Source organism: Tachysurus fulvidraco, chromosome 17 (genome assembly GCF_022655615.1).
Source record: "Tachysurus fulvidraco isolate hzauxx_2018 chromosome 17, HZAU_PFXX_2.0, whole genome shotgun sequence".
NCBI classification, from domain to species: Eukaryota; Metazoa; Chordata; class Actinopteri; order Siluriformes; family Bagridae; genus Tachysurus; species Tachysurus fulvidraco.
Genome location: NC_062534.1, coordinates 19,102,628 through 19,124,249, shown reverse-complemented (window position 1 = coordinate 19,124,249; position 21,622 = coordinate 19,102,628). Strand labels below are relative to the sequence as shown.

The following is a 21,622-nucleotide window of genomic DNA, read 5'->3' as shown; positions in this document are numbered from 1 at the left end:
GCTCATATGTTTCATTTATTTCTAGTCTGCATAGCACTTAATGCAAGAGTGCACACATCAAACCAAATGCACATCAAGTGCTGAGCAGAGACTTTAAAAAAGTGCTCTAGCCTTTTAAAGGGAAAATAGATATCATGCATATCAATAATATCCAATTGTTAAAATACTAGAAATTGTAAAAAATGCTATGTCATCATCAGTCATCATCATCATCATCATCATCATCATCAGATGAGCAGTTATTACTTGTATATCTTTCCTTTGGCTTCTTTGTATTTGAATGTAATTCTGCACAAAATGATAAATGTAATGTAATTTAATGTAAATGATAAAAGTATTGCCCTGTATTAGGTTATTAAAGGTCTGACTTACATTTTTCTATGTATTTTATTTAATATGGAATGAACATATATACATACATACATATATACATACATACATACATACATACATACATATATATATATATATATATATATATATATATATATATATATATATATATATATATATATATATATATATATATATATTATGTAAAACCGATAAGGAACTAGCTAAAAATAACCATGTTTGAAGTTGTGTAATGAAATAGCCAAATTTTGTGATTTCTGGACTTAAAAGTTATTGCTTACTATAAGGCTCTGCTGCTAATATTTTAAATGCACACAAGTTTTCTGTATTTACTCCCAACAGACTGACTCCAACATAAGCAAGAATGATAATAATGCAAAAATAGAGAGGGAATTTGGTTGGACCTTTGTGCTCATCTTTAGCTTACAGTAGGTTGAGTTAGGAGTTACTAGGCAAAAGTGGTACTGAACCAAGTATGTTCTCCTTTCTTTTGTCTGCTTTGTCACAATTTTTGTCCTTATTTTTGCACTGGTTAAAGTGGTTTTGCAAGTGGTTAAAAAATCATTTTACATTTGCTGTGTGAATTACTATATACTTATTATGTGATATATAGAGAGTGTGGTTTTAATCAGTGCACGAGGGTATATCTTTGTCCAGGTGGTAGTCCTAGTTTCAGTGACACAGCTGAAATGATCTTATAGGCTTTAATTGTATTAATGGCAGAATCAATCACTGCAGCCAAGTCGCAGGATCAGGATTACATTAAAGAAGTAGGACATTCGTTGTTCTTGAAACTACAGTAGAACTGAAGGTTAAATCTAGATGCCATTAAAATGTATGGCCAGTAAAATGGATGATTTAATAAGACCAGTAAGTATTAAAGTTATGTTGAGGTGAAAGAAGACATATGTTTTTTTTTTGTGCTGTCAGTTACTAGTTAATAATATGACAAATTAAAAATGCTTGTTAATTAAACTGTGGGTGACATTTTTTTAATTGATAATTTATTGCCACATCTGTCTCCTCTAATACTACTCTTGATCAAGAGACAAACACTGTGCTCTTAGCTTTGTAGGAATATCCAGAAGGCTTTTTTTATATGGTCTTTGTAGGCATTCAAGAGGGCAATAAATTCGACAGTACTGTCAGGAATCATCCTCAAAAAATACATAAAGAATCTGAAGTGAAACAGCTGAAACACATGCAAAGTTTTAGACTGCATACTCTTCAGCAATGTCTAAAATTGACATAAGAAAAATGCACATATGACATTATGCCATCAGGTAATGCTATGAGAAGCCAATTTATCGTCAGATCACGTCATATGAGGCGATTTCATTCCCAACTTCCATAGGCCTTTTCCTCTGGGGTGATTATATCTGGAGCAAACTATCTGGAGCAGTGCAGTAGCTTCGTCTCTGTTCTGTCACTGTTCTGTTGAGCTTATTTTAACACATTGCTCCCGTTTTGAGTGTTCATGAGTGGATATTTATATCAAACAGGTCAATTGAGGTAGGACTGTGGCGCAATTATTTGATGTGCCGGAGAGATGGCTATTTTATGGACACACTGAGGAACACATTCATTTGACATAGCAGGAGTGATAGGTTATACAATCGTCACATTAGGTCAGTGTAAAGTTCATCTGAGTGGAGGACAAGTTGTTGCGGCAGGATGAGGTTCATTTGGTTTGCAAAATACTCAGAGGTGTGGAGTCATAGTTTTTTAAATGATATTCAAAGCTACTAGCTCTAAACGTATACCAATAGGTGACAATAAGCATAATACGATTTAAACCAGGACAACCCTCTGGATTCAAATGTAAAACGTTTCAAAATAATTCTTTCTTACAGATAATAATGTGTAATACCACTATAAAAGAAATACTCCATTAACTGTAACAATATAATCATAAAAAAACCCACTTACTGTATATTGTCAAACAAGCAAAAACACAACCCATGAAGCAAGTGACATACAGTAGCTTTGATTTAAAAAATTGCTGTGTCACTGAACGCTACCCACAAATCTGAAAATGAAGGTCAGTCTGTGCGGAGGCCAGGCTGAGAAACCATCTGTAGTCAGTCTGCACTTCTTTAAGGATACAGTTTTTATCTTGTAACAGACTTTTAAAAACTACAAAATAATTAGCTTGGTTCAGAGTGGTATAGGAAAAACCCTTAGATCGAAGTTTTATAAGTATAGTAATTTATTCTTAACCCTATAATTATTAAGTTGGGTGCATTGCGGAACCATTTCAAATTCCAATGCAGATTCAAATGTGATATACTGTATGTATGTGTCAAGTACTCTCTAGGAATTTCTTGGGGAATATGCTGACAGATTTCATTTTTTTATGCCGCTGCTGCCACCATTGGTACTTAGATATAATTACCCACACATACCATATCATTTTTTGAGTCTTTTCCTAAAGCTTCCTATGATGTTAAAGGCAATGATTCATTAAACTGACACTGAATTAACCAGCAAATGACATTCATATGATGTATTATTTATTTAGTGGGATGAAAGGTTTGGCTAGGGAAAGGTTACAGCTAACATTACTTGAACATATGTAAAATATTTCCTATCAGTAGTTAAAACATGTTTATGTTTATTGCAGGGCAAAGGACTCTACACCACAGAAGTGATTTACTTGAAACAGTTGTTTTAGTGAATCCATCAGAAGATACAGTACTTTCTGAGGTAGGTTTTTTTTTTTTTATCATGGTAGAAAACCTTCAAAATAAGTTTTTTGGAAATTGTCTTCATGCAGTTATGAACATAAACATGAAAGATATTTTCTTTCAGAAGATAAGTATACATGACTTGCTGTATACTTGTGTGTCAGAGCAGTTCTTAGCTGTATTTTAAATACCCGTTGTGTTTCAATCTTTGTCCTAGATCCGGTCTCTTGTGTCCAACCCAGCTGTGCACAAACTACTGGTCCTGAGTGGGCAGAACTCGGACCAAGGTGACCTGGTTCTTCAAACTGGGGTGTTTACTCATCAAGCTGTTTCACGTATCTTGGCTGATCCTGGGGTAAATCAAAAACATTTAACTTTGTGTCTTCAGTATATCAAGTTCCACTTTTCCAGGTTCTCATGTTTTCCATCAAGTGCACATGTATAAAATAGTTAATTTCTGAAACAAATTTTTCAATTGGGAATTCTCCAATTTTTTGGTTTGGTATTTGGTTTGGTATTTTTTCTGTGTACAATTAATGTTTATCCTTTAGCCCATAATCAGTGGTCAGTTTCTGATCAGAGGATTGGTGCTGGCTAGATATGTTTTATTCTTTTCCCAGCAATGATATTGAGGTGTCTGAATGCTTCACTGCTTCATTCAATACACCAATGTCATTTACCATGGCCAATATGTGCAGGTATAACATAGGTATACCAAATAAACTGGCAATTAATGGTACATGCGCACTTAAAACTAAGTGAATACTAATCCTTTCAGTACCTCGACACAATATACATGTAAAATCCATGATCCACTACCAGAAATGAGCAGGAATAGGCAATAAATGGGTCTGTGGACGTGTATTGTTAGTGTACAATCCTGTACCAACCCATATGACTGATAGAAATTAAAGAACCGATCAAAATTTTTACACTTTTATTTCTTATTGGTCTAGAAGTGAGTATGCGTCCTGATGTTCTCTCTTTGTCAAAATGTAGGTTGTTAACCAACTGGAAAAAGCTGTCGCAGGGCAGCAGGCAACTCTCACTGTGTCCTGCCGAGCTGAGGCAGGTTGGACATCACTGGGACAGCATTTGAGGGAGGTTATGGACTTCAAATTGAATCCAGAGCCCATACTCCCTAAAATGGAAGGTGTAACAGAGTTCACAGAATACATTTCTGAGACTGTAGATGTCCCATCCCCATTTGATTTGCTTGAGCCACCCACATCTGGAGGATTCCTTAAGCTATCCAAGCCTTGCTGTTACATCTTCCCTGGTGGTAGAGGTGACTCTGCTCTGTTTGCAGTCAATGGCTTCAATATTCTGATTGACGGTGGCTCTGAGAGAAGGTCATGCTTCTGGAAGCTAGTGAGACACTTGGATCGTATTGATTCCATTCTTCTCACTCACATTGGTGCTGACAATCTCCCTGGTATAAATGGACTGCTTCAACGGAAGATAGCAGAGCAAGAGGAAGAGCAATCACAAGGCTCAACTACCTACAGTGACTGGATGAAGAACCTCATCTCACCAGAGCTTGGAGTTGTGTTCTTCAATGTACCAGAGAAGTTGCGCACATCTGAATCAAACTTAAAAGTCAAGAGAAGTATTGAAGAGGCATCTCTAACATTGCAGTACCTTGACAAGCTTGGAATGACACCTGAACCTCTTTTCAGAGTAGTTAGTAATACAATTGAACCTATCACTCTTTTTCACAAGATGGGTGTGGGCAGGTTAGAAATGTTTGTCCTAAATCCTGTGAAAGACAGTAAGGAAATGCAGTTTCTTATGCAGAAATGGGCTGGTAACAGCAAAGCAAAAACGGGGATTGTTCTGCCAAATGGAAAGGAAGGAGAAATATCTGTGCCATACTTAACATCCATTACAGCTCTTGTGGTGTGGCTTCCTGCCTGCCCAACAGAGAAGATTGTTAGAGTTCTGTTCCCTGGCAATGCTCCACAGAACAAAATTCTTGAGGGGCTCGAAAAGCTAAAACATCTGGACTTTTTGCGATATCCAGTGGCTACACAAAAGGACATTGCTTCAGGGGTCTCACCCTCTGTTATAAAACAGCCAAAATTAAAGCAAAGGGCTGAAAGCAAAGAAAGTCTTAAGTCATCTCCCAAAACACACACACCTACCAAGATTGTAAAGAAGGAAGCTGAAGAAGAAGACACATCTGTTGTTGAAACAAAGACTGAAACTGTCAAGGAGATCAAATCTGAGAAGAAAGAGGAGAAAAAACACACCAGACCATTAAAACCAAAAACTGAGGTAACAGAAAAGAAAAAGTTATTAAAGGAGAAATCGATTAAAAAATACACCAAAGAAAGAGCAACAAAAATGGATGAGAAAAAGGACAAGGAAAAGAAAGAAATCAAGAAAGATAAACATGATCTAAAAAAAGATGACTCTGTGAAAAAAGATGAGAAAAAAATTAAGAGCAAAGACGCTTTCAAACCAGAACTGAGGAAAATAACCAAACCTGATCTAAAACCCTTCACACCAGAAGTCAGAAAGACTCTTCACAAGGCAAAAACTCAAGGGAAACCCAAAACAATTAAGAGCAAGACTACTAAGGTAGAGCCTATTGCAGAACCAGTTTCCAAGAAAGCTGAGCCTAAAACTCAAGAGAGTGAGGCTGAGGTTAAATCTGTTCCCTCAACTCCAGAAGATCTGACAAAAGACTTTGAAGAGCTCAGAGAAAATGGCATTCATATAGATCACGACCATGCACCTGAAAAAAAATTGGTAGAAGAAGAACATATACCAATTGCTGACACTATTGCTGAGAAAGAGGAGGTCATTGATTCTCAGACTGCAAGAGAACTGCAGGAACCCTGCACTCAAGATAAGGATGAACCACTAGCAACAACAGTCATCAAAGGAGAACCTGAAAAATCTGCAGATGAGTGCCAGGTAGAAGAGGGTGATAAATATGAAGATGAAGGGACTGCTATAGAGGATGAAGAGGAGGAAGAGGAAGAAGTGTTGACAACTGAGAAGAAGACAGTAGAAGAGGAAGAAGATATGGGAATAGGGGATGAAGAGGATGAAGCAATGGGAAAGGATGCTAAAGATATGGAGGGAGTTGACAGAAAACATGAAGTTGAGGAAATGGAAAAACACAAAAGTAGGGAAGAGCTTACAGAAATATCAAAGACGGAAATTGAGGAAGAGCAACTTGAAGATGAGTATGTCATTGAAAAAGCAGAGCTGGAAGAAGCAGAAGATTTGGATGCCATTGCAGATGAAGAAATCAAAGATGTTGTTGATGAAAAAGACATTGCATCTGCAGTTCAAGGAGCTGCTGCAGCAGAGACTTTATCCTATATTCAAGATGAGACTATACCTGGTTACTCAGAAACTGAGCAGACAATCTCCGATGAAGAGATCCATGAGGAGGCAGAGGACAGAGTACACCACCTTCACTATGAGGTCAGCACATATGATGTCTCAGTACCAGATCAACCAGGGTCATTTGATGCAATCCATGGCATGAAGGAGATGCAAGCATTGGGAGATGAAACGGCTAAATCATTTATGTGTGTCCAAGAACCTGCAATTTCTCTGTACACCAGCATAATTGCTGCTCCACTGGCAGAGGAGGAACATGTTTCTTCGGCAACATCCATCACCGAGTATGAAAAAGTGTCCTCTTTGCCGACCTCTGTTACTGAGGATCATTCGGTGACATCTGTCACAGCACCTCAGACTGAAGACACTGGAAAAAGCTCACTAGATTTGGACACAGTAAACATTGTACCTCCAATAACACAAACAGAGGCTACTCAAGGAAAAGACTACTTATACTCTGCTGGAACCATCTCTCCAACATCCTCCCTGGAGGAAGACAAATGCTTCAAATCACCTCCATCAGAGGAATGTCCACCACTTCCCCTTGAAGGGAAAACAGAAGAACTCGATACTATTGTTCACCACGATGAAGATGAGGAGGATGAGTATGAAGATCAAACACCAAACGTAGACATTTCTCTTGGAAAACTACAGGAAGGATATGCTGTATCACAAAAACTGGAAGAGAAATCCAAAGAAATTGACAAGCCCAAGAGCCCTGAGCCGGTTGCTTTGGAGTCCACACTAGACAAAAAATCGCTGTCCTCTCCTGAACCAGCTGAAAGAACAGTTTCACCAATTAGAGACGACATCATTTCTAAACCAGTAGTTTCAGATTTAGGTCTTTTCACAGAGACTGAAGATCGATGCTTCAGTCCAGATGACAGCACTGTGAAAATGGCCTCTCCTACTCAATCTGGACCACCTAGTGCCACCCACTCCCCTCTTCGTCTCTCACCAGTGGAAGATAAAGTCAAGGTGTTCCCTGAACCGTTGCAGCAAGAACAGGAAAAACTAGGTTTCCCCTTAGAGATTAAAACTGATAAAAGTGAAAAACAAAGAATACATACTGACGAGGCAGATGAATACAAATCAGAGATATCAGACACCATTGCAGTAACTGATAAAAAAGAATTACAGAATCAGGAACAGAAGGAACAATCTTTGGTGAAAGAGGAGGAAAAATCTAAGGACACAAAGTTGTCCACCACTGTAACAGCTCCACAGACAGCAAAGGAGGAGATTTCAATGAAAACAGAAGATTTAGCAGCAGATCATGAGGTAATCAAAGGAGGCACAAAGTCAAGTGGAGATGGGGAGGATAAATATCACGCCTTTTTCCAAGATAAAACCACAGAAGAAGGAGAAAGTGTGTCTCTTGATATCCGTACTCAAATTATTGAAACACTTAAAGATGAGAAAAAAGAAAAAGAAAAGGAGCTTTATGAAGATGAAAAAGAAAAGGAGGAGAAACAAGAAGATTATAAGCAAATATCTCTCCCAGAAATAGAAAAAGACACAGATGTAGCAGTATTAGAATCTAAGGAAAAACAGATAGAACAGCAGCAATCTATAATATCAGGATCAGAGAAAATAGGTCTGCTTCCTAAAGAGGATGAGGTGTCTCACAAAGTGTGTGACAAGACCATAAGTGACACTAAACAAGATAAAGATTCTAAAGATAAAGCTAAACATGATATGGAATTTCAGTCTCAAGTTATAGAGTCAAAACCAGAACTGTCCGACTTCTCTATCAAACTGGAAAGTGAAACGAAAGAGACGGATGTAATCAACGAACAAGCTAAAGACTTACAAGTATTATCCCAAACACCAGTTGAAAAACCGGATGAATCTTTTCCACAAGATGGAAATAAGGAGCAAACTAATGGTGTATTGATAGCATCAGAACAAATGGATAAATTAGATGAGATAAAGGACAAAAAATTAGAAGGTACTGAAACTGTACTACTGCAATCCCCTTTAAAAGATGTTGACCTATGTAAAGAAACAGAGAAAGTATTACAGACCCAACATTTAACTTTGGAAACAGCAGACATAACCTCTAAAGGAGATGTGGATGAGAGTCATTCCCAGACATCGTTTGTAGAAGACAAAACAAAACTGGAAGAAGAATGCAAAGAAAAGACCAAGGAAGACCTGAGCTCTGAAATACAGCATCCAGACTCATTGAGACATGTTTCTCCAATAACAGATAAACATGTAGTGGAGACTGAGACAATTATAGGAGTAAAAGATACAATAATAGTATCAAAACAAGTTCAAGAATCTAAAGAAGACCAAGTAGAACAAATACATACTCTGGATGATACACATTTTTCACACAAAAGTAAGGAGGACACTACAGAGAAACCTGTGGATGAGAAAATGGAAGCTAAAGATAAACATATAACAGACAGACAGCCTGAAGACTTCCAGGTACCCTTAGAGGAAAAACATTTAGTGGTGAAAGAGGATCAACTGTCTAAACATAAGGAGGAATTTGGGACTCAGCTTAAATCTGACATAACATGCAAACATGAAGAATCCTCAGAGAAACACGAAGAGGAATCACAAACTATAGCAAATCTTAGTTCAGAACAGACAGTAATACTTCCCAAAGCAGACAAAACAGATCAATCTAAAGATGAAAAACTAAGTGTATCTGAAGCACCAACTGATAAAGATAAGGCCAAGGAAGATATTACACCAATAGAATCAGTCACAGGAAAAGTTGATGTGTCCCCAATAGCTGGCCACGAGCCCAAGGATAAAGGTACAGAAGATTCCAAATACAAAGCCTTTGAAATTATTTCTGAGAAACATGATTTATCAGACAAAGAAGCTCAGTACTCTAAAGAAAAACAAGAGATTCAAATAGAAGTTCATATACCAATGCCCACTTCAGAAAGAACATGTGTAACTGACAAAGATCAGGACAAAGATCAAGAAACTAAAGAGTTACACACAGAAGACAGCAAAACACAAGCGTGTGAATCATCTTCTCAAAGGACAGTCTCTCCAAAACCTGAATTGGAATCCAAAGAAAGTCCCATCACATCATTATCTGAGAGCATTTCTTTATATGGATCAGATAAAATAATGGATTCAAAACATGATTTACCAATTAGAGAAGAATTAACCTGCAAACCAGATAGCACCAAACCTGCGATCCCAGCACCACTTTATCAAGAGCCAGAGAAAGCAACCGTAGAAGGAACCAAACGAATTTCTGTGTCAAGCTCAGAGACAGAAGATTTGGAAGATCAGACAGATCTGATATACAGAGCACAACAGTACAGAGATGACCAACACCTGTCAATGTTTGAAACGGACACCTTCCTGCCAGTTTCAGAGAAAACAGACATCGGTGCTAAGCTGAATTTAGAGTATAAAGAAAAGTGTCTTGAAGACATTAAAACTGGAGCTTTATTATTAGCAATGGAAACTACAGAGAGTAGCATGAAAACATTAGGTTCTGAATTTCCAACCAAGTACTCAGATAATGAAGAAAGTACTGAAGAAGATGAAGGCGATGCTGTCTGCATGGGGGGTGCAGGTTCAAGACCACTGTCAGTAGAACCACGGGTCTTAGAGGAAAAAAAGGAATGTTTTACAGAACAAATCCCATCTACAGCAGACACAGTACAACATGAATTAGCAACAAAGATAGATGACAAAAATGTATTAATGGATTTAAATAAGATTTCACCAGAGGTAGAAAAAGAGAGCAAGGAGCCCAAGACCACATCTATTTTGATATCTCCTTCAGAACATACTATGGCTTCAACACTCATACTATCCACTCCTGCGTCCAGTCAGGCAAGTGATGAGTTCAAAAAAACTGACACACTGGCTTACTCAACAGATAGTTGTAAACCTGAGAAGGAAGTGCAGAGAGAGATGGAAAGAGAGCGAGAGATTGTCTCTCCAGTATTAGAAACATCCTTGTCATGTTTGAACAAAGTGGACAGTCTTGAAAAGACTGCTGATGATAAGATAAAAACAGAAAAAGAGAAAATGGATGACCGCAGCACCTACCAACCAGAAAAATTGAGCTATGAAGCTTCTAAATATGAGCCATATGAAAAACCAGTCTCAGAGGATCTTGAGAAGGATAAAGAGGACAAAGACAAATTTACAAAAACGAACCTTGACATAAATGTAGGTGACACTAGAAGGGCTAGCCAGTCATCTCTGCTGGGAGCTGCATGCCAAATAGATGAACAAAGTGACGATGAACCAGTATCATTCAGCAAGGTTGACTATGATATGTCTTTCTCAGAGATGAAGACTAGTGTCCTTACTGGACCTAGTACCTGCTTTGAGCAAGATAATAAGGTGAGTTACCAAGAAGAAGAAGAAGAAGAAGAAGATGTGGACAAGAGTTCTGACAGCAAAACCACCTCTGTAGCTGGATCAAGTTCTTTTCCTTCCAGAGAAGTTCAAGACAAATCAGAGAAATTAGAAAGAGAAGAGAAAGAGAAAGAGAAGAAACCTGCCAAAGAGGACACAAGTTCTTGCTGTAGAGTAGAAGAAAAAGACCCTTGCTCTGAATCGTCATCAACATTACCTTGTCCCTCGGCCTCTAGTCTGCAACAACCTGAAAAGTTAGACGCTTGCATAGAAAAGGATGTAAAGATAGAAGACACAATGGCTATGACATCACTTCAAGCTGAGACTCATGTAGATGTTATGACTTTCAAACCTGGGCTGGTTTCAGAAGATCAGATAAGTGTAGAGTCCACAATACAGTCAACCTCATATCAGACTGAAAACATACCAGAGAGTCAGATAAATGCAGATAAGATGGACATAAAGACAGCAAAGCAAGTGGATGAAGATTCATCAGCCAGCAAACAAGACCAAATTTCTTCTAGTATATATACACCACCTGGTCAGTCAGCTACTGTTGGTGTAAGCAGCCATGTTTCTGATTCATCTCCTGAGGAGCAACACGACAATGTCCTTGCATTGTCCACCACAAGTATTGCAAGTTCTCTGACTAGCAAAACACAGCTGGCAAGTGGTGAGACAGAAACATATTCAGTCAAAAGTGAACAATTTTTTGCAGAAAAATTAGAAGATACAGAAGAGGGAGTTGAAGAAGATGAGGCCAGTGATTTGGGTATGGAAAAAGGTGCCAGAGAGATGTCTGAGAAAGAATCCAAAGCTTCTTATGATGCGGTGGATTCTAAATCAAGTTTTGCAGAACACTCTTTAAATACAAACCAGAAAGATGATGTTGTATCAGTAGCTTCAAAAGATCCTTTACAGGGAAAGACAGCTGAAGCACTTGATAAAATATTTGGGGAGACAGTTACAACAGTTCTCACACATGAAGTGGAAATCACAGACATTGAGCAGTTAAAGGAAAAGGAGAGCAGTGTTCCACATCCCGATCTAAGCAAGGCTAGTGAGCATAAGCAAGAATGTGAGTTAGAGAAGACCTCTGATAAAAAATTTGAGGGAGCAGGTGCTCAAACTGTTATGTTAGAAACAACTCAGTCTTCGTCCTCTTCATCCTACAGTTATTCCTCTTCAACTTCTGCTTCATATTCTACAGGACTACACTTTGGTGAGGGACTTTCAGAAACCCCTACTACTATCCCCAGTGCTCATTTGAGGACTGATGCTGATAGTCTATCATACGAGTACTCTTCATTCAAAGAAGAGGAATCTCTTGCAATAGATTCATCCTATTTAAGCTCTGGTGTACAGTCAAGAGATGAAGCCATGGACGTTTCTGAAAAGCTCATATCTGCAACAGCTGAGTCTGTATCCAGTCTTGCAAGGTTTTCTCCACTCAGTCCATTAGAGGAGACTAAGTCTTTCCTTCAAGACCAGGTATCATCAGCAGAGGAAAAGTCAGAGGAAGAATTAGCCAGTATTAGATCAGACAAAGATAAGCCTTCTGACCAAAAAGATGAGTTAGCAAGAGACCCACAGTGCACAAAAGCACTGCAGCAGCTTGAAGTAGTTTCTGATTCACCAGCCGTGTTTGATATTGCTCCTCTAAAGAAAGCTGATTCATCAGAAAAATACTCCCACGAAGAATCCTCTGACATTGAACATGAAGAAGGGACTTTACCGTGTAGAATTGAATGTGACCGAGCATCCCATGAGCAGAAAGGCATCACAGAGCCTGGAAAACATGCTGATGTCACCTCAATCATGCACTCTGCTCAGTCTAATTTGGAGACACAGTCACCACATTTGTCAGTAGAACAGTCATCCAATGGGCCAACGGAAGTTTGCACCGACTCCCATGTAGATTCAAGTAAAGTGAGTGAAGTTGACACCATGTGCCTACCAGAGCCAAAGCAGGCAGAGGTGGGAAAAAAGGAAGAAGAGAAGAAAGATCATGTAAAGGATCATGACTTAGCTTGTGCTCCAAAGGAATCAGAAGCTCAAGCAGAACAGCAGAAGGAGAAAAAAGATTTGAAAGTAGAGGAGACAGTCCCAGGAAAAGAGAAGATGGGTGAGGAGAAAGAGAGAAAAGAAGATGAGCAGAGTAAGATGGAATTTAAAGATAAATCTCAAGAAAATAAAGAGAGTTATGAAATGGGTGATTTCATGAAAGAAGTAAAAGATGAGTACAAAGAGAAAGAACAGTTGGAAAAGGTCAAAGAAGGAGTTGACTGCAAGACGGAGGAGAGAAAACAACCAGTGAAGGTAGATTTGCCAGAAAAAGATATTAAGAAAACAGATGGAGATGAGTCAATTGAAAAAAGCACCTCAGTCTCTGAGATGACTCAGGAGACTACATCATGTTCAACTTCTATGCCTGTCAGTACAGAAGATATGTGTAAACATCAGCAAGATGAAAAAGAAAAGAAAGAAAAGCTGGAATATGACATAAAAGAGCAGAAAGATCTAATTGTATCTCATTCAAGTGAACAACATTCTAAGCTGTCTAAAGAATTAAAGGAAGATTATACCCGACCTTCTGAACTCAGCATGGAATCCAGCTCCTCGTACTCACCTTCACTATACAAACATCACAAAGGAGAACTTTCACCATCATTCATTAATCCAAGCCCACACCACTTATCCAGTGAGGAGGAAGAAGAGGAAGTAAAAAGCGATTGCTCGAAGGAAGATGATTTTGACGATGAACGTGAACAACATTCTGTTAAAAGGAGATCACACAAACAACAGCGCCATCATTCTCATAGTCACCATGGAGACAGCAAGGAAGCAATCCATGCTCCTGCTAGTGGTGTGGCAAGTGGACATGGAGTATCACTTGCAGGAGAAGAAACCCCTCCAACCTCTCTGAGTGAATCTCTTCCTTCTCAGTCTGACTCAGATGTACCACCCGAGACAGAGGAGTGCCCATCCATCACAGCCGAAGGAAACCTTGACTCTGATGAGGATGCAGAGCATTTACCAGTGGACAAGATGTCAGCTACTAGTGGAAGTGGAGGTGGTCTCCACTCATCGTCTCCAAGAACCCATGATCCTCCACCCGCCCCAATGAAAGACCCTGTCCCACAACCCCCCAAACCCGATGTGTGCATGGTAGACCCAGAAGCTGTTTTAAATGGGCAAAGCCACACAGAGAAACCTATGAAGAAAGATCTTAAAACCAACAAAGGGTTGAGGAAAACTCTAGGAAAGCAAAAGTCTTCATCTCCTGCACGTAAAGGTGAAGGAAGGAGCAGGAGGTCCACAACACCCGTAAAACAAGCATCCAAGGACTCCTCACCTCATGCCTCTTCTATAAAGAGGTTAGATTCTGAGAAGACTCTTCGTGTGCCCCGCATGTCTGAGACACAGGGTTCTAAGGGAGACAACTATCCAGGAAAAGGGCTTGTCAATGGTGTAAAGAGCAATACAGGTATGCAAATCAGCAAGTTCTTTAAAATAATCAGAAATTGTGCTAGATGTAATTTGTCTTATGATTTCCCCTTTAGCTTCAAACCAGAAGTCCACCTCTGGAGCTACCCCTGGAACACCTTTCTATGTTGATCTTGCCTACATTCCAAATCACTGCAGTGCTAAAAATGTGGATCAAGAATTTTTCAAACGAGTGCGTGCTGCTTACTATGTAGTGAGTGGAAATGATCCAGGCAGTGGGGAACCAAGTCGTGGAGTGCTGGATGCACTGCTTGAAGGCAAAGCACAGTGGGGAACCAATCTGCAGGTACACAACTAAAATGAAACTCCTAAATGATATCAAATTAATATACTGAAGCAATCAATAACTTATTTGCCCTCATATTAGGTGACGCTGATCCCTACCCATGACACGGAGGTGACTCGTGACTGGTACCAGCAGACTCACAAGAAGCAACAAGATCTGAACATAATGGTCTTGGCCAGTAGCAGCACAGTCGTTATGCAAGATGAGTCTTTCCCTGCCTGCAAAATAGAATTTTAGGCATGCTTTACATTTAGGGACACACAATTTCCTCATTATTAATTAAGACTAATTAGGACAGTGTATTCCTTACCATCTACAGCATTGCATCCTACTTACTGCCATTTATAGTTTGTATCTTAGCCTGCAACAGAAGCAGATCCTTGTGCTCCAAGGCCTTACTAATAAGGTTTGGCTTATAATCCTGATTTATGTTCTGTGCTCTTTCATTGGGTTTGAAAACCTAGGCAAATACTGTGAGGTTAACGTTTGTTATGGCAAACATCTTCAGTTTGTTGTATATTCAGTTTATTCCCATATTCCCAATTATAATCTTTTACGGACATGCTAACACTCAGATGCCCTAAATACGAATTTAAAGCACAAATTGGCCTTTACAGTTTATTACTATGAGACATCAACCCACTCGTTTCTTCATTATCAAAGTTAACATGCTTTGTTTCACATTTATTGTAACATTAATCTGGAATGAATATATGATCCTGTAGAAGATATCTGTCAGCAGAAATCAAATCGTTTCAGACAACCAAAACTAAGAAAAGGTCTGAGTAAGGTGTCAAAGAAGTGTATATAGAGCTTTCAGTATCAAAGACTTAAATCGTGCTATGCTAAAAAGCCACATACTCCACACATACCAGCAAAAACAAGCTAGCAGCCAGCCAATAAACAAGCAAACAAAAATGTCAACCATTTGCAAGTGCCAAATTAAAATTCTGTATTACCACAGCTGACTCTGTTAAACGTATGACGTGATTCCAAAATTTTTGCTCATAATTTGTGAACAGGGGGTTGTAGATGTATTATGTACATGCCTTTATGGCTTGGCACTGTAGATGAGCGGCAGCTTTGTGGTATTTGGCTGACTCATATATACCTGTTACGGGTGATGCAAAAAAAAAGGGGAAAGACAAAAAAAAATCTGTTAAGAATTTAAATCAGTTAACAGTGTAAAAGGGTTATACATTGGTTTAATGCATGATGCTTGTGCAGCTTAGGTTTCTTTTAAGAAGGTGCGGTATTTAAGGGTTTTGCTTTTATAATCAGCAATTTGTGTATTCCACAAATGTACATAAGAATTATACATTATTGCCAATTTCATCATTTTTATGAGCTCAGAAATGTTTTTCAGTTCAGCAGTAGCTTCAGCACAATGTTCTGATTCTGATCATCCTTTTAAGGCAAAGGTTACATATTAGCATTGGTTTAAATAGAGGTGGCAGTGATTTATGTAGCAGTACATGTGACTGTGTAAATGATGGCTTGTATAAAAGAAGTGAGCACTGTTTCACGTATACACTGTTGAAATGGAGAGCATGGGCCCCTGTTGTGTGCCTTCTGCTGTAACCATTTAGACAAAATAAGGGTTTACAGAATAATGCAGAAACACTTTAAATCACATGGATAATGAACAGTACTTTGGAGCGTTAGCCAGATTTTGATGAGGAGGAATTACAAGTCCTTAGTAGCCTTATACCAGATGTACAGTGACACATTATGGACTATTATAAAGTATATCCCAATCAATGCAAAATTATAAATATTTCATTATTTTGCACAGAGAAAGATTGACACATTTTTAATGTGAAAAAGCCATTATAACAAAGGAGAATGGGTAGATAGAATGCATGTAAATATTACTTAAATAACATTGGGATTATTAGCTTATTTTAAATTAAATATAAATATTCGAGGACAGGGCACTTCTAATATTTACTGAAACTTGAATATAACATAGTTGATTGAATCTAGTATGGCATCTTAAAATGTATGATCATGTATAATCATGTGGGTCTGTTATACTATGGTTTTAAAGGCCAGTCTGTGTATATATATTCAGTGAGTGAGCTGGAAGTCATGAATTGAGTTCAAATAATATAAAAACCCTAGAGCAGCATAACTAATTTAAATTAATTTCATTTTACTTACATTTATCTGACAGCTTGAGTATTACCTTTGTATGTACTGAGTGTTTTGCTGGGGTAATAACCATGTTTATTTTTTTAAAAACACTATAGAAATGCCTCTTCATTTCTATGTTAATGTAGACATTACAGTAAATGCTTATAGAGTCTTAATTTTTGAATTTGTAAAAAAAAAAAAAAAAATAAGCCAGCCAACGTTTTAATCATATTTATTATTGTGGTATTTACTGTATGCAGAACAGACTGAGATTAGGTCAGGGACTGTTTATGAAAGATATAAATCCTAATTCCTGTAAGAAATTTTTTGCAGTTTTGTTATAAGATTCTACATCCCTTTGATAGTTTTTTTTTTGTACATTTTGGTACATTTTAATGCCGGTGTCTTCATTCAAATGAAGCCAAGCAAACATTACAGCACCTGGGAGCTCAAAATGAAGAATTAAGTTCATGTCTTAATTGTTTATTTCAGACATTTATAATAATTAATAATTCAGTATTATAGACTGCAGATTACACTGTATTTTGTTTTAATTGGTTAATGTTTTTATGGGAATTGATTTGGATTTTTTTTTCTATAATGTCCAAAGCAATGAAATTACCTCTGGTCCTGTTGACCTCAAAAATGACATGAGCCTATATGACTGAAACTGCTCTCTAATCCCAACATAAACGTATAACTATACACCAATGACAAGATGTATTTTTGATAGGTGAACTATACAAATGGGATTCTGTACTGTATGCTAATAGATATGGATATGTTTTAATATTTGGCCTTAGGAACAAGTACTGTCTGATCTTGATTATGTAAGTTTGCTGTGCACAGACCCCTGTGCAGTGTATGCACTAACTTCATATTATTGAATGTATAAGTTGCTTTGCTGGATGTTGCTAGCAAATATGCATATGGTACAGTGAACTTTGAGTGAAATGGTGACAAGACTGTGATAAGTTAATATGTAAAACCATAACTGCAGACTCATTTAGATATTACTGAGTAACGATGCATTGTTCTCTCAGTACCAGAAGACTGAAAATCATACAAACTACAGGTTTTCTCCTCCTGAATGACTTGAATTGTACACGACAAAATCTAAAGAGAAGAACCTCTCTGCTTACGTACACTCGCAGACACCAATCAAAATAGCAATTGGCTACAAACATTCTCTTGTGGGACATTTTCATTTTGGAGCATTTTATCATGAGTGGTATTTTACTTTGCAAAAAGCAAGAACAAACTTCAGATATAAGGTACCTATTTTTAGTTTCAGGTCCATACTCTAGAGTCCATTCTCCGAAATGAATAGCTTCGTCTGCCCTTACATCATGCCAACGCATTGATTTCTGCATGTGATTTATTAGTTATAATCCTGAATGTACTTCTTTAATAACTAAAACAAGAACACTATTTTAAAAGGTATATTTGAACAAGCTAATTGTCTTAATAGTACTGAAATATGCATATTATCGGGCTTTGCTTCTGTTTGCCCTAAGATGTTGTTGAGAAGATGCTGTGATAGTTCCTGTTTTTTGCTGCTGTACGTGTCTTAATTCTGTTCCTCTTTAGTGCAATATAACAAATGAGCTCTTTCAATTCCAAACACAAACTTAGATTTCTGCTTACTGTAAAACGGAACCATCCTAGTCATCATGAATAATAATAATAATAAAAAAAACTAAAATTCTGAGAAAGTGTTGTCTTTGTTTCACTCAGAATTGTTGATCATTTCCAAACTAGATAGTACATGCTGCCTACACACACATACACACCTACAGCGAGTCCATTCACAGTCCCTTCCCCATGAATCATGAAGTTCCTAATGATGATGATAATCATGATGAAGGTCCTCCCAACTAGATTGGATGTGTTTCTTTGTAAATTAGCATTTTCTGCAGACATTTAAATTTATTCTGCTGCTACCATCATGAGTTACATCATCAATAAATAGTAATGATCCTGTTCAAGAAGCACCACATGCAAGCTCAAGCCATGGCACTACATCCACTAATGAGCTTGTATGTTTTGGATCATTAGCAGATCTTGTCTTTCTCCACACTTTGGACTTTCCATCACTTTGGTAGAGGTTAATCTTGGTTCCCGAACATTTGTGCCTCATTTCTTTGTGAATTCCAATAGCCTTTGGATTCTTACTGCTGATGAGTGGTTTGCATCATGAGGTATGCCCTTTATTTCTCTGGGCTTCATGGTAGTTTTTACTTATGTTAACAACAAATTTAAAACCCGGGGCTCTACCAAGAGTAGGCATTCAGAGCTATAATCTGTTCAATCAGTCTACCAGGACGTCAAGAAACACTTGTCAGTCACATGTTCCAATATTTCCGATCACTAGAAAAATGGGTATGTTTAAACAAACGATGCCATTGTTTAAAGTTGTTTAACACATCTAGACATGCATTATATATAACATGCAGAGCTTTATTATATGAACTGGAAAATCAAACAGACCTGACACGCTGGTAAATTGGTTTGCTAAATGAACAGATCATTTTTGCCAGCTAGCAGAACTTAACATGCTATCTGAGCCACTAAAACCTATGATAGCATTTGTTTGGCTGACATCCAACGTGTATTTTACACTCTTAAGTGGAGAGTGATTTTTGTTATTTGTCAGAAGTGATTATCAAATAAGACAAACTACAATCCAAACCAAGCATATACCTGTTAAAGAAGCTGACTGTGATAGAAGTGCAGACTCTAAATGAAGACCAAAAGAAACAGTCGCAAAAGAGTTTGTAGGTAATAACAATCTATAGTCATTATGTATAGAATCTTTACTCATTATAATGTGCTCGGATTATAAACACAACATATGATGTATAAACAGTTGCCATTACCTTGAGAGGGGAATCAGGGCACTCTTTTTAATTCGGGACACAATGTAGACATCTTGAATGCCTGTGTGGAACACTCAGTTACAATGACATCACCATTTGGCTTCCTGTTTAAGCCTGGCTGAGACTTGTTCTGAATAAATCATCTCTTTGTCTCTGTCTCTCTTCTATGCTACACAGCCGCTGGTTCAGCCAAGGTTTCACAGAAGTCAATTGGCATCAGGACCCGTCACCATAGTAACGCAGCACAGCTAAGGACAAAGCATGAGTCATCACATGGTTCAGTGCTCTCTGAATAAATCCATGAGTCTTTCTTTCTGAAACATAGTAATAAACTTTTTAAGTTTAGCATCATGTTATGACAGTGTGAGTGTTCATTAATAATATCTTAATAACTCAAATCAACTCAATGATCTTTTATTCGTATGTAAAATAAAGCCACCAAGATTTTATACACACGTTCATATAACATTGAAAACTTTAAAATTAAATTGTTCAAAGAACTTGAATATGATAACTCCGAGACAGCAGATCATAAACATTCTTAAGCAGGACACTACCAGAGTATGCAGAGGTAAAAATCTCAAATCAGTACTGGCTGAGATGTTTAGTAAAAAAACAGAACAAAACAAAGCAACAAAGAAAAAAAACTGCACTTGTAATACTTATAATAGTAATACGTCACTGATGTGAACAAAGTACATCCTAAAATATTATCATGATCATATAATCATACAAATAATTCTATTTCATTCAAGTATTCCTTTTATTATAACAAGTTACCTTGTGCAATACATGCCAAAACAACAACAACAACAAAAAAAAGACCATTTCAAATATTAAAAATTTCAACACTATATCAGTAATTTAAAACGTTATGCTCGATCATCTGGCCGCAGGCTAATTACTTTTATTTATTTGATGTGTACACTGGCACAGTGACTCAGCTCTATGTGTGCGCTGGAAGAGGAAACGTTACCATGGAAAACACCACTGTGTTCTGATTGGTCTACCTGCATCTCTTAGGTGTTGCCTGACATGGAGTGACATTACATCATCCAATGAAATCACTTGGCTTTAAGAAGATGTGACAAGTGCAATCAGCTGAGAGAAAAGACAATTACTAGTGTGTATTCTTATCTTCACGCAGCTCAGAATAAGCTATAATTAAATCTCACTCCTGCAGATTACAGAGGTATAACAGTGCAACTAATTGTTGGATTCAGCCTTCTGGTGATTTTACTGGTGCTGAAGAGGCTCGGCATAACTGAGCTTCTGCACAACCGGGCAAAATACAATACATACAAAAGAGAGATGAGGAGTATATGGAGACTCAGTAGCAGTATATGGCAGAAGCTACACCTCAAATGGGTGCTCTTGGATTAGCAGCAGCCACTTGTTGTACTATAAAGCAAAGTATAAAGCTGATTTCAGGTCAGAATAAATAAGAGAGATGAGGATCATTGCTGCTGCACAGTGTGTGACTGGAGGTTTACTAGCTGTGAGGTGCTGAGGTCCTGTCAATGACTGAGCTGAAGGTTATAAACTGGAATCATTGATGGATAGAGTGCTGGCATCCTCAGACAGACAGACACGGACAGACAGACAGAGGCACAATCAGTTGCTAAGGCACATGTGATACAGTATGTCCTAGTATAGAACTGGCTTAGCAAAAATCACACACAAATCAAAAATATTGCTTTGGTAAACTGTCTGGTCATATTCCATATGTGTAAATAATACCCACCTACCATTAACTACAGGGACATTTATTAATTTGACTGACATTATAAAAGACTAATCATGCTTTAGTTATAGCAAATAGTTTTTTAAACAAATTAGTTTTCCTGTTAAAAACTGTGGTGTGTAAGAGTGTATAGTCGATCAGATTACACAAGACTGTGACCAGCTGAATGTAAATATAATTTTAGATGCTCAGTGCTTTTAGAATGAGATGGCACAGTGCCAGCTTATAACTTCTATAAGTTTGCTCATGAAGGCAAATCAACCACATAATATTTTAATCTATTCTTATTTACCGTATCGGTTAAAAAAATTTGTAT

At 37.7% G+C, this 21,622-nt stretch overlaps 2 protein-coding genes across 13 annotated transcripts in view; one reads left to right on the top strand and one right to left on the bottom strand.

The window, feature by feature from the left end:
- The window catches only part of map1ab (microtubule-associated protein 1Ab), a 33,539-nt gene extending 15,145 nt beyond the window's left edge, over window positions 1–18,394 (top strand). For all 3 annotated transcript variants that reach the window (XM_047802664.1, XM_047802666.1, XM_047802665.1), the window contains 5 exons: window positions 2,978–3,060; window positions 3,259–3,396; window positions 4,041–14,241; window positions 14,318–14,547; window positions 14,629–18,394. In XM_047802664.1, coding sequence (XP_047658620.1) covers window positions 2,978–3,060; window positions 3,259–3,396; window positions 4,041–14,241; window positions 14,318–14,547; window positions 14,629–14,784 — 10,808 coding nt within the window. In that variant the 3' untranslated portion in view covers window positions 14,785–18,394. The remainder of the gene's footprint in view (window positions 1–2,977; window positions 3,061–3,258; window positions 3,397–4,040; window positions 14,242–14,317; window positions 14,548–14,628) is intronic.
- A 1,566-nt stretch (window positions 18,395–19,960) lies between these two features.
- Window positions 19,961–21,622, bottom strand: part of ppip5k1b (diphosphoinositol pentakisphosphate kinase 1b) — a 27,511-nt gene continuing 25,849 nt past the window's right edge. For all 10 annotated transcript variants that reach the window (XM_047802672.1, XM_047802667.1, XM_047802673.1 and 7 more), the window contains one exon: window positions 19,961–21,622. This exon is cut by the window's right edge and continues 555 nt beyond it. The gene's annotated coding sequence lies outside the window, so the exon portion shown is untranslated.